This window comes from Pholcus phalangioides, unplaced genomic scaffold, assembly GCF_987345545.1.
Source record: "Pholcus phalangioides strain wild (caught in Gottingen) unplaced genomic scaffold, Ppha-v1.0 ptg000013l_1, whole genome shotgun sequence".
NCBI classification, from domain to species: domain Eukaryota; kingdom Metazoa; phylum Arthropoda; class Arachnida; order Araneae; family Pholcidae; genus Pholcus; species Pholcus phalangioides.
In genome coordinates, this window is record NW_028301606.1 from 7,076,334 (window position 1) to 7,090,370 (window position 14,037).

A 14,037-nucleotide genomic window follows, 5' to 3' on the forward strand; every position below is an offset into this window, starting at 1 on the left:
AAACTTTTTTTAATATTGTAATTTTAATTCATATTTTAATAAATGTTATATTACTTTAAATTTGTATGATTTTCCAATGTTGTATATTGCAACTGATGACACTTCTCTTAAGCCGCCATAATTGCTTGATAACTTGAGTGACGACTTACCGAGGTTTTACTGTACAAGAGATTTTTCTCGTAAATAAATAAGAAACATCACTTTCAGACTGACCCTCATAATAAATATTTACCATAAAATAAATATAGTAAAATATAGTTCACTAATTCGCAGTTTTTGCATATTCCTGAATATAGATATGGAAAATAGAATTTTTAATTTATAATTTGTATTTTCTAAGATAACACAATGGAAATCTTAAAACATGTTTTAATTATTAATCCTACGAATATTTGCAACCAATTTTCTAGAATATATAATGAGAGAAAAAAGTGCTAAAGGAGCTTTAGGATGATAAAATTAGTAGTAATGTAGGTATAACATGTATTTAAGACTTTTAAATCACCTACATACCTTGCATACATAATCAGCACTGATGACAACTGAGAAGAAAGAAAAAATATAAGTTATATATTTACTTTATTATTATTGTTAGAGAAAATTAAATAACTAATGGTATATAATTTTTATGATTATTACTACTACTAAACCATACATGTATCTTGTCCATATTCCTCTGCGGAACCTCTAACGAATTGGTACATGTTGGAATGTGCATGTATGTGTAGTGAAACCTGACGTGAAGTTTGTTTCTGTGTAATGTTTGTTATGTGTAGTGCTGCCATCTGCCAAAAGTTTTTTCTAACTATAAGTGAAGTCTAATGGTTGAATAGTTGTATCATTGTAGGTCTGTTGCTCTCTGTGACGAAACTTTTCAATGGGCAGATTGGCTCGCACTTGCACCTCAAAGTTGAGAGCCACAGGAAACCAACTTCAGCCAACCACCACTGCGGCGACTAAGGGGTACAAACCCTTATGATTATGATTGCTGATAGTCAGAAAATTTTTTTGTCTTCCACCTGTCTACTATATATTGAAGTGAAAATGACAAATACGAAGGTTTTTTTACAGCTGGCTGATGCGAAGATATATTTAGGAAAGAGAAAATTCAACTGCCCCATGCGGGGAATCAAACCCACCATCCTTTTCACTTTTCGGGTGAATGCCCTAGACTACAGAAGCAACGATATCTCAATCTTTCCTTGGAACTCGTGCGCACTGAACGGGACCATACATGGATGGTCGGACACAATTCAGGTCAAAGCTCACAATTGCTGACACTGCCACCAATCTGGTGGCTTCTTTCAGCAATTGTGAAAGAACGTGGGTGAAAAAGTGATAGGACGTGAGTTCGATTCCCCACAGGGGCAGTTGAATTTTCTCTCTTTCCTTAATATATCTTTGCATCAGCCAGCTGTAAGAAAAACTTTCATATGGATAGTAGAGAGTGACATCGTCCTCAGAAAATGACAAATGCTTGAATTTTCACTTCAAAATATAGAAGAAAGATGATACAAAATGAGAGTATGATACAAAACAAGCCCAACTCTGACAATATAAATAAGCTAAGGCCACACATAAACACACACAACATTTTTCTCTGTGCACCAATTTGTAAGAAATTCCCCAGAGGAATGTTTATGAGTTGCATGTGCGGTTAAGTTAGTGTTACCAGATTCAAAGACTGAGAAAGGAAGAGGCCTGCTTGAACATCATTTTTAATGTCACTTTCTCTAATTTTTCAAAAGATGGCACCACAAGTAATCAGCATTGACCTTCAGTACAGGGCATTAGATGTTAGTGAGCAAAAAATGGCATTCTTAAAATAAATGTTATGGTTTTCTTTTTCCTACAGTTGTTTTTTGAACAGTCTTTTTTCATATTATCCTAAAGCAGTGTGTCTCACCCACTGGGGGTCTGAAAGCTGTCAAGCCGGGCTGTGAATGATTCACTGTTTAATTTAACTTCATTTATTACCCATTAGTCATGTGTATGACCAGAACATCCACTGACAAAAAAAATAAAAATAAATTGGGCAGAAACTTTCAAAACGTTGAGAACCACTGCCTTAAAACAAGCCAGGCCATGGTAGAATAGTATCTGCTGCTTTGCTTGCAACTTGGGTTCTTGTACTAAGCCAATGAGGGAAGACGCGTGGTCCAGGACCTGGCTTGGCCACGGTGGAGACTCACCCGAGCCAACAAGCCAAATAGGGAAAACGTGGTTCGGGACCTGGCGCTTAGCCACAGAGAAAAACAAAGGGCTCAAGCTCAATAGAGCTAAAAAGACATCAGAAGAGCTCATCTGAATAAATTGTATATTGTATAAAATAGAAATATTTACATCTTTATATACTTTTTTTTTAATAATGTGTTTTTATATTCATGTTCATTATGCATTCATGTATTTTATATGCATAATAAAGCACCCGACACCGCCCAGCCCCCTCATCCGGGAAATGGCTAAAATTGACAATGGTTGATAGAGCCTGGGTGGTGCACATTATGAAATGAAGGGTTCTTGTACTCTGAGAATTTCAATGGCTATTGGTCAAAGTGTGCAAACATATGTGAAAAAAAAAAACGCACACACAAACACTCATGTTAGTGAAGAGATATGTTTTTCTCAGAATGAAAAAATAATTCCCCCAGAGAAAAGAGAAAAATAATGATGGAAACCTGAAAAGGAAAAAATGGTGAATTTACTAAAACAGAAGAAGGATGTTTAAAATAACATCCAAAAGAAGAACATCTGGTAACCCTAGGGTAAGTAGTACCCATATATCTCCAAGTTTTAAGTGCTAACATGAGCCAGTCTCCCATTCAAAAAGTCTCTTTGAAGAGAGCAGACAGACTTTTTGCACAATACTTACATAACACGAAAATTCAGGCATCAGTTAATTTCACTTCCAATTTGGAAGAAGGTGGCAACACCACTAGAATACGAAACACACCTAACTCTGACATCACATATAAATATGTTAGGACGGACCACATATATACACTCAGAACACATTCCAGCATGTACCAAATCACTAAAAATTCCCCAGAGGAATGTTTACAAGGTGCATGTGCAGCTAAGTAGCACAGCAAGTCCTATAAATCATTACCCAGACAATTATGCTTGTCTGCATAAAGAAAGAACTGAAATCCCAGACAAAATTTGGTACCTTGTTAGCTTGAGTAACAAATTTACTACAGTGAAACCCAGCTACAACGATACTTAATATAATGATAAATCCCTCTACACAATGATATTTTTCCAAGTCTTGTTTGGAAATGTCTATACTCTAATGCAACGGTTTTTAATGTCCTCCATTGTTTGAGAACATTCTCACTGATAGATGGCTATGGTTTCTGCTTCTATAAAAGGGGGGTCCATAGCAGACATCAAGATTTTTGGGGTACACAACTAAAAGTATTCAGGAACCGCTGCTCTAATGTTAAACTGCTGTCTCTCAATGTAACGATAATACCCCCCCCCCCCCTCCACCTCTACAACAATATTTTTTCTTGGTCCACAGAGCATCATTGTATTGAGGTTTCACTGTAATTTATTTTTGAAAGTTACTCATATCATAAAAAGCTAGTCTCTTGAAATAAACTTTCCCATTGGAAATAATGGAGATCTCTTAAATTCATTCCAAACCCCCCTCCCCCTCCCAACACTATTACTAATAAAATAAAAACTGATTATCATAGTATAGTGCAATGTGTTTTGTGCAGAATAAAAGAAGTCATGATTCGTAAAATACATACAATACAAGACAGTAATCGCAGTCAATTTCAATTTATTCAAAGTATACCAGAGCTTTTATGCGTCATGTTTGCTTCTTCTGAGGTGTTTGGAACCGAGTCAAATTTTTGCTCACAAATTTAACTATTGTTAGTGCCCATTTTTTAAAAATTATATCTTGGTTATTACAAAAAAGTTGAGACACCCATAATTAAGGGCATATGCAGAACTGACATTTGGGAGGTGGAGGACTGGGAGTAAGGCACAGTAAATTTATTCCAGCAAAATTTTGGGCTACTGACGTTCAAAAAATTTTAAAGCAAGAAATCAAAAAAAGCAGCATACAAAGGTATTTTGTTTTGATATCTTAATTTTTTTACAAAAATATTTTTAATTTTTGATTAGCTGACTCCCTTTGCCCATAACTTAAGGCATCATAGTTCTGATATTTGCCTGAATACCAGGTGACATTTTCTTGAATCTATATATATAAAATTGATTTTCTGTGTGTCTGTGTGTGTGTATGTTCTCTATACAAATCTACAATTTTAGATCGATCGTCGCCAAATTTTGCATATATACCAAATGGGACCCGACTTGAACGATAGGCTACTTTAAAATTTCGTCAGCCCAGGGCAAATGCCCCAAACGGGCGAAAAACTGTCAGGCAACAATGGTTTTTGGGCCTCAACAATCACTTTCCGAACGTTTACATTGGTTACCGTGGTTCCCTAGCAATGCGTTTCAGACGTGTTTATGCCTTTACAATGGCTTGCCACTTCTTCAACGCTGTCAATATATGTATAATATTTATGCCTTTATAATGGTTTGCCACATTTTCAATTCTCCCTGTAATGAGGTTTTTTGAATGACGTCATAATCATTATCAGCATTGCTTTGAGGGTCAGGAAAAGGGTGATCCTCATAGAAATCAGTGTTAAAATTGCCGATTTTACTGTAGAAATGCGGAAATTTAGTGGGGCTTTCCACTACATCAATAATTTTAGAAAAGTGTATTGAATTCTCAATTTTTGAAATATTGAGTTCGCTTAGAGATACGAAGCCCAGAAAATTAAATACGAAGTGATTAGGCGGACCTACTTTTGAGTTGGATATTCATGCAATAACATTGATTTTAACTTTCCATTTATATCTTCTCAAGCATGAAAATAAATGTTTCAATATTCAACTGCATAAATTGATATAGTTTATAGGTTATTTTAAAATTAATTATGGGCCCATAAAGTGCATCGAAGAAATTCCACAGCTTTAACTAAGCATTTTTGGAAGCTTAAACAGGCAGATGGATAACTTGAAGCTTAAAAAGAGAGGGGGGAGGGAAATCGAACCAACTACCTAGCGCCCTTTAAAAAAGGAAAAAAATGTTCACTTCTACGTTTGTTTAAATCTAGATTTGTTTATTTCATGAGTCGCGCGGGAAGTTGTCATATTGGTTAACTTGGACACAGTTTGTATGTCCCTCAAAGAAAGAGGGAGATATCACGTGATCCAAAAAGCCTCATTGAAGAAAACCCGGGCAACGCCGGGTAATATAGCTAGTATGTTATAATTGTGAAATTTAATAATTTAAACATGTTTTATGGCACAAACTATTGGATAGTCTATGAATGTGGTGAAAGTATATTTTCATTAAAAAATAAATGAGTAAATAAACACAGAAAGAAGTCTCACCATTCTTTGATTTCAGATCTCTATGAATAACTTTAACAGGAGCTTGTTCATGAAGGTAAAGCATACCTGAAAAAAATATAATTCAGATAAAAAATAGATAATTTCTATTAAATGGATTTATTAGTAACATGACTCTGAAAAAATTAGAAATTATTTTTTGAACCAAATTTAATTCAAAAATCATAGAAAAACTTGAACTCAAGATAAATTTTTTAAATGTTTCGAGGAGAAAATAAAGTGGTTTTTTTTTTGTAAAAACCATAAAAATTCATACAATTACAAATACTTGGTCTCTATCTCATTTTCATCCAATAGAAATCTAATGATATAGAACTCCAGAATCATTTCAACAGAAACAAAGATAGATTTTTCATCAATTCAATATTTTGGCTCCTCCAAATTTTCTTGGAGAGCCAAGGGCATATATATGCCTAATCCTCTTTAAGTTTCGAGTTTGGTATAACTTTTATGTTATCAATACAACAGAATTTAGAATTCATTTTGGATTACACAAAAATAAGTATACAAACAAAAAACTCCACATCCCTTTTTTATGAATGTGTGTGTGGTTTCTACTTTTATCTTATCATTATAATAATAAAAAAAAAACCTTTTAAGGTCTTATCAGGCCATATCACGGGGTGAAAATGTTATAAAATTATGAGATTTTGAAAGTGCCTTTCATGTATTCAATTTGGTTTTTCCCACTTAAAACAAAAAATAAAACAAAAGAAATTCAGAAAATTATCAGATAGCAGGCTATTTGAAAGCTTTTATTTTTTCAGTAACAAAATTTTTTTCATAATATTTGAATAAAATAAAAAAAAGTTGTGGTATTTTGTGACTGATCAAACAAAAATGAACATTCTACATACAGTCAAATCTTTCTCTCTCAGAAATCTCAAAAAAGTAGGAAAATCCTTGCTGCACTAAATCAATGCATTTTCACCTCTATGTCTTGAAGTAATTTTCAAAACACTTTCTATCTCGAAGGCTAAATCCAATGATAGTAAAAAACAACACTGGAATTCCTTTTATTTTGCGTAAATCTGGCTTATCTCCAGAGGTGAAAGAAACTGATAAGAAAGGATTACTCATATTATTACCTATTGTGTTGATGGATCTTGATCTGATGGCTTATTCAGCATGGCAAAAAAGTCAGTCAACAAACAATTCAAAATCGCTTCAAGAAAGCTGCAGGTTTGGAACCAATCATTTCAGTGATGAAGGGTCAGATTAGGTGATTCATTTGAATTTCAATGATTCTTAGAACAATGTTGAAGATGAAATTTAAAAATATTGGGGCATTGCTAAAAAGCATTTTAAACACACAGAAATTTTATTTTCTGATATAGTGGAAATGGACAAGTTCACTACAAACTTGCAGCACCTTGACTAATATCAAAACTATTGCTGAATGTAAGGCCAACTCAGGTGACAAGAGTACAGCAGAAGATGCTCCAGAGAAATTAGAAAAAATAATAGTGAAAAATGCTAAACACATGCTGCAAAAATATTTCTCCATTTTCTAGAGCAAACTGAGAAGATAGGGCCCAAAATATTTGTAGCTATTGCTAGTACAGAAGAAACTGTGAAGGCTCAAAGAGCAATCAATATGCAATCGAAATACATAAAAAAATATATAGCCTACGCAATCTAAGCTTATGGATTGTTAATAAAATTGAACTGAACAAAGAGAAATCAAATGTATTTCAGTGTATTTGCATACATGTGATCAAACATTGATTGAGTAATAATTTCATTAGTACATAGTAAAATACAGTACAATATTTTTAGTTTTTATAAATAAAATTTTTCAGAATTTTAGGTGTGTTCTGCTTCCTTTCTTATTAACAGAAACTCTGTTTCTCAAAAACTATCTCGAAAAATTTTTTTGGTCCCATCAATTTTGAGATGGAGAAGTTTGATTGTAATTAGTTTTTTAATCTGGATAGACTCAAATGCCCTGAAAATATTTTGCATCTATGCAAAGTATGAAAAGGGGATAGAGAAGAAAATCTTATCACTAATCTAAGCTTTTATAAATTGTCATGGTAAATATATTTTAGTATTATATACATAAAAGTATTTGTCAGATAGGGGGGAAGTAACTTACCAGAAGCAATTTCAGTACTCCAACGTAAGATTTGGTCAAAATTGAGCATTGAATTGTTCTCCTGTTCAGCAAGAAAGGCAAATAAAGAGCCATTTTCTGCATATTCTGTATGATTTTATGAAGAGAGAAAAAAAAAATACATTAAAACACAGCTTCCACACACAAAAAAATTATGAAAATAAAAAAACAGACTCTGATTTTTCCAATTCCAATCCTAACATATACTTGATTTTTGAAATTTTTAATGTTTGGGATGATGTTTCTTTCTGAAACATATTTAATTTTGAAAATACAGTGAAGCCTCCTACATCCAAATCTCTCATACATATCTGGAACAACCAAAACTTTCTACATCCAAAAAAACCAAAATAATATTTTTCATGTGTTCACCCAAAGATACATGTGTGCTGAGAGAGTACACGTAATAGTACACACAGCACATAAAGAAATTGTAAATTTTTTTTGTGTAAGAGCTAATTTTGTTAGATTTTGTTGATTGATAAAATTGTATAACTGAAACTAGAAATTTTCCTCAATGTTAATGTTTAGACTTTTATTAGCTTAAAACAGTTTCCCAAACTTTTTGTTCCATCGCACCCCCCCCCCCCCCAACTTAAGCAAACCCAGTGGATCCTATGTTATACTCATGCTTTTATTGTCCCCCCAGACCATTCCATCACCCACCAGGGAGCGATATTGTCCACTTTAGGGGGAACATTGGCTTAAAGCTCCTTATTTTAACTCTTTTTTGGCTGTGAAGAGAAATATACTCATATGAGAAATTTTTTTCATCTGAAATGGGTTCAGCTTCTATTTTTGATGAGGAAGATTCTATGTACACCTATATACATTCAACTGAAACAAGTACAGGATGAATACAAATACCCCAACTTTGAAAGGCTGTATTTACAAAACTGAAAAAGGAAATGGACCTTTTCCGGATATTATGCTGAGGTGAATGTGGAAAGAAAAACACTCTCAGCCAAGAATTGAACCCAAGTCCTCTTGCAAACCAGGCAAGTGTGCTACTATATACACCCATAGAGACATGACTCTGTCTTCCTAGTCAGACTCTGAGCTCAATTCCCACGGAGATTAGATTACTTTTCTTTCAGAGTTAACCTCCGCATAATATCCAGAAAAGGTCTATTTCCTAGATGCATTGTGCCAAGAAGAAACAGTCTCAAAACTTAAAAAGTTTCAACCTTAGTTGACAATTCATTTAAAAATTATGATGTGAAGTTATTAGAGAGAATAATTAACATAAATTCATAAAAGTTCAATATGGCGGCAATGAAAAAACAAGATAGATATCCACTTAGAATGCAAATTCATCCCACAATTTTGGCAGCCTGCGCAGTGTTACAGTTCAGATTGCTGCAGTTGTTATTCTTTTGAGTTTGTTAATGTTAGCTGGCATTAATGAAAAAACACTTGTGCTTTTGTGTACTCTCATAGAAATCGGATTAGATCAGAACTTCTTGGAAGCCATTGATGGACAGCTGTTGTGCTGTTGCCTTCTGAAAAATGCTTCTAGAGATATCTGTTGCTAAACAAATGAAATTTCTTGAAATACATATTACAGTGATTTGTAGAATGACATGTTTTAATTGTTTGATTGTGGAGATATAGCCTTTCAAGATTGGGGTATTCTTTTGTAACTAGACCCTATACTTTCTCACAAGAGACCATTTCCTTACCTGTTATTATGCAATAATTAGGAGGAATGGTGACAGCTCCAAAAAACTTTATTATATTCTTGTGGCTCAAGAGGCTCAAAACTTGTGCCTAATTAATTCGAAAAAAAATAATTTCAATAAGTAGAATAAATTTAATTATAATATTATTCATCATAAATTGAGTTATATTCAATTTAAAATTTTCTATCAGCTGTAGAAGTAAGTGATATCTTTAAGAATTGCAAAATTTTTGAATTAAAACTAAATTTTTTGATTTTTAGCAGAAATATCCTCAAAAAATCACACACACATAACAGTTCATCAGTTTAATACAGGACTAAGCAAATCCCAGGTGCCAAGTTGCCATGACGTCTAAAAAATTGGTATCGGTGCCTAAAATTACCTGTATGATTTAATAGCTCAGGCAAAATAAATACACTTGGCTCCTAAAATATTTAGTTGGCACCCAGATTTTTTCTCAGTTTGTCAAGCCTTAGTTTAATACACTACATTAATAATTATTAAAATATGAATTTTATGAATTCATAGAAATATGCAGAATAAAAAAATTCCAAAATTCCGATGTCTAGTGCTCATCGTTGCTTCATATGTAAGTATTCTTCATAATTCAGTTTTACCGTAAGGTATATAAGATATGTTCCCACTAGCGGCTCTTCAGTAGCTATCTGAATATATTTCTACTCTAATAGTCTTTTCCATTTCTTTTTTAAAATTTAATATCCATATAATCTATATTTGCCACTAAATTTTGATGAATAAATGGTTCAGACATCAATTGTATATAATTTTATTCAGATGGTTAGTAGGGAGCAAGACCTTTACCTCTTGACTTTTCATGAATGTAATTATAATTTTTGTGTTTTGTATATTCCAATCATGCGTCTGCATTCATTATTTATTTACTTGAGTCTGTATAATCTGTACTTTTCTATTTATCATTTCAAATCTAATAAATAATTTGAATTTTAAATATATAAACTCACTGGAAGCACTAAGTACAATGATATTAATAAACTGTTGACCGTTTTATTTAGAAAAAGCTAACTCATCACACTGGCTATGTATAAGTTTAAAACGCAAGTTAACCTTATGGCCTGTGAACAATGTATTGAGAATTAATACACATCATTATACATGGTAAACTGGCTATATACAGAGATATTGATGTTTAGGAAAGGAAAATTTACCCCTGCCCTCACTGGGACTTGAACCCCAGTCTCTCTTCTGCCAGATGTGTGCTCTACCACTACTAAGCTATGAAAGCAGATAGAATATTGCACAGAGCCATTCAACATAGGCTATATATATGCTCCAAGGACGGAATATTCTATCTGCTTTCATAGAATAGTGGTAGAGCACTCATTCGGTGTATAACAGACTGGTGTTCGAGACGACGGAGATGAGTTTTTTATATCATCATCATCATCAATGTCTCTTCATATGGTCAGTTTTCTATACATACTGTATTAACAAGTGGAGAGGACATCTTTCTCTACATGTTAATTCATATCATTCTTCTTATTGGAAATACACACAAAGATAAATGATTTCATTCCACACAATGCACGATAATGCAAGTTAAACAAACGTACAGATAATTTTTAAAACTATAAATGTTGATCTGTAAGGAAATAAAATTGTTTAGACACATAAAACATTACCTCTTTTTCTAAAACAAGTAACTTTTTTACAGCTACGATCTTGCTTTGTGATTTCCATAGTGCACGATAAACTGATCCAAAAGCTCCACCACCACATCGTTCATAGAATTCAATGTCACAGAAATCTACTTCAACAAATGGACTAGCAACATCCACTTCTGAACTAATGTTTGTTTGTGTTTCAGAGTCACTGGGGTTACTTCCACCAGATTCAGCCGCCATGTTCTGAATGAACGATCAAATCCAGCTAAAAATGTGAAGGAAAAAATCATTTGAGCCATTGAAAATGTATAGATAAGTTTTTGTTATCTCCCAAAGAATTTATTTATTTAATTACAATCTCCCATTAATGTAATTGTTAAAAAAATTATCAGCCACAACTCCATTAGCAATTTTGAAGTAGCTGAGAGAGAGAGCTGAAATACCATCAGCAATTACAATGACAGACCACAACAGACAAAATGCCTGTATTTTACTATTACAATGAAGCTTTTTTCTTCCCACAGAACTTTAGTTTTATTTTATGTAAATTCTTGACTCTTTTATCGTATCATCTCCCTAATGCTAGAAGCACGAATGTGTAATACCCTTGCGGAAAAAGAACAACATAAGGGGAAATGATGTTTGAATGTTTACTATACCCATGTTACGCTATGGAATTAATTTTTCTAAAATGTTTTATAACATGTGTTTCAATAGGGATGCACAAAATTGTGTTTCCCGGAAAACTTAGCAAAATAGGGTACCAACCAACCAATAAAAAAAGTTAAAATTTACATATTCATGGTTTCAGCATTGCGAGGGGGGGGGGACGATATATAACCAGAGCTAATAGATTTCAAACATTTTTGAAGAATATTCCATTTTTTACATATTTCTCCTTTATTCCAAATTCTATCTAGTGCAAAAAATAATGTCCCAGAAAATTATTTGCACTCAGATAGGCCAGCGCAAAATTCGGCAATAATAATAACCTTTTTTAAAGACCATTTAATAACTCTAAAAGTATTTCGAAAGAAGACCCTTTCTAAATGTGTAATTATTTAATGAGAGGAATATTTTTGATAGTGAAGGTGACACAAATGCATACCATGAGAATATCATGTGATAAATAATTGATAATATTAACTAATATTATTTATTTCTGTGTATTCTTTTCCTGGTGAAATCTTAGAGAAGCATGAATTTCTACCCCCAATTTCATAAAAAACTTTCATGAACCATAGCAAAATAAGTAAGACTATAATGAATTCAATTAATAAATTTATTTGTAAATAAAGAGATAAAATTACCCAGTTATTACCTGGGTTATTAAAATTACCCAGATTTCATTTATATTACTATATTGATAACAATTCTTAATTATTTCAAATTCAACAATAATTCTTGATCTATTTTTGAAAAGATAAGAAATAAAATTTTGAAAAGAATGAATTTATTTAGTTTGTGTAAATTTACTAATTATTCTCTTATTTGCGATTAACTGCAAAAAAGCGAAAAAGTAAGAAGTTTGTAAATGCAAATAAATGAAGAGATAAATCAAAATAGCATTAATTTATTTTCCATCTAATTATTTCATAATTATTTTTTATTTGCATAAAGAAGAAAAGTTTTAGAAAAGAAAGTTTTATTAAAGAAAAAAAAATATATTTTAAAGATATACATGCACATGAAATGCATTAATCAAATGCTCATGTTATGAGATAGGGAATGCCATTTACATGAAATATCAATGAGTAATTTTGATTTGGGAACATTTGCTTATTAGAATGGTAAACTGTTATGGGCTACATATATTTCTAATTTTCTCTATTTCCATAAATTAATTGTTCTCTTATTTTGAAATGAACTACTTCTCCCTCTTTCATTTCATCCAATAAACCACAAAAAAGAGAAAAAGTAAGATTAGAAAGTTTGTAAATGCAAATAGTATATGAAAAGATAAATTAATATTTTAATTGATTTATTTAATTATCCCTTAATTATTTTCTGCATACATAAGATTACACAAAAAAAATATGTCTTAAAGTTTTTCATGCATCTAAAATGCATAGATCCAATGCTGCTGTTATGAGGTAGAAAATTTTGTTTACGTTAAATATTTACGGGTAATATTTTTTGAGATTAAAAAAAATAGATCAGCCGTAACCTATGATATATAAGAATATAACAGTACTATTAAAGATATTTACTTATTAGCATATATAAAACTGTTAGGGGGTTAATATTTATTTCTAGGTGTAACCTCTCTAACAGCTGATAACTTAAATATTAAGCATCTTTGTAACATGTCATCAAGTAGCACATTATCACGTAAATTAGCTCTAATCGGTAATCAATTAAAATAACCATGAAATTTCATTATTATATTCAAGGAAATATGTTTTCATTCCCATGCATAATATGGTGAAGGAGAAGATGGCTAAGATTTTTCAATTCAAAATATCTGGAGACAGGTAAGTCATGTTAAATCAAGTAAACATGGTCCTTATGGCTCCACAAAGAGAAAAACAATAATTCTTATAAATTGGCTAAAGTATTTGGACATTAGCAAAATAGAATAAAAGAACTTGAGCATCCCTTTCGTCTATTGGTAGATTATCCATGTTTTTGAATGATCCGCTTTTACCATCCCAAGGTCGAGAACAAAAAACACAATATGGACTTAGGACTAGATCAGGTATTTAAAAAAATATTTAGGAAGTTATAATGTTGTTATGATTGCATTGTACTCACTCAAAATCTCTCGAAATTACAACTGAACTAAGTCAAAAATATTTCAATTCATGATTACATATCTGGAAGCAAAGATTAAACATGGTGAATGTAAAAAAAATATTTTACTGTACACCAGTAGAAGTGAAAGAACAAGAGGAGGAGGACGGATAGTCTTTTCCCAGGGTTGTCACGTGAGATCGAAATTGATACTTTTTCGACCTGATAGATGGCGCCACGACAATAGTTCTTTCTGTTTACATGTTTTCTTTCACCGGGCCGAAAAAAAACAAAAACAAAGCTATTTCTAGATTAGAAGAATTTACCTACCTTTTTTTATTGAAGGATGGAGGGAGGGGGCGAATCCCTGTGGTCACACAAAACTAACAGCATGATGGAAAAACAGAAATTGTTTTAA

The 14,037-nt window shown here is 32.2% G+C and overlaps 1 protein-coding gene across 1 annotated transcript in view; it reads right to left on the minus strand.

The window, feature by feature from the left end:
- The window catches only part of LOC149078513 (mitogen-activated protein kinase kinase kinase 20-like), a 29,500-nt gene extending 15,672 nt beyond the window's left edge, over nucleotides 1–13,828 (minus strand). Inside the window, exons 1-6 of the mRNA XM_089240624.1 lie at nucleotides 13,641–13,828; nucleotides 10,905–11,151; nucleotides 9,244–9,331; nucleotides 7,544–7,648; nucleotides 5,428–5,493; nucleotides 514–542 (exon numbers count right to left, since the gene is read on the minus strand). Of these exons, the coding sequence (XP_089096750.1) occupies nucleotides 514–542; nucleotides 5,428–5,493; nucleotides 7,544–7,648; nucleotides 9,244–9,331; nucleotides 10,905–11,126 (510 nt within the window). The 5' untranslated portion in view covers nucleotides 11,127–11,151; nucleotides 13,641–13,828. The remainder of the gene's footprint in view (nucleotides 1–513; nucleotides 543–5,427; nucleotides 5,494–7,543; nucleotides 7,649–9,243; nucleotides 9,332–10,904; nucleotides 11,152–13,640) is intronic.
- Between the last annotated feature and the right edge of the window lie 209 nt (nucleotides 13,829–14,037).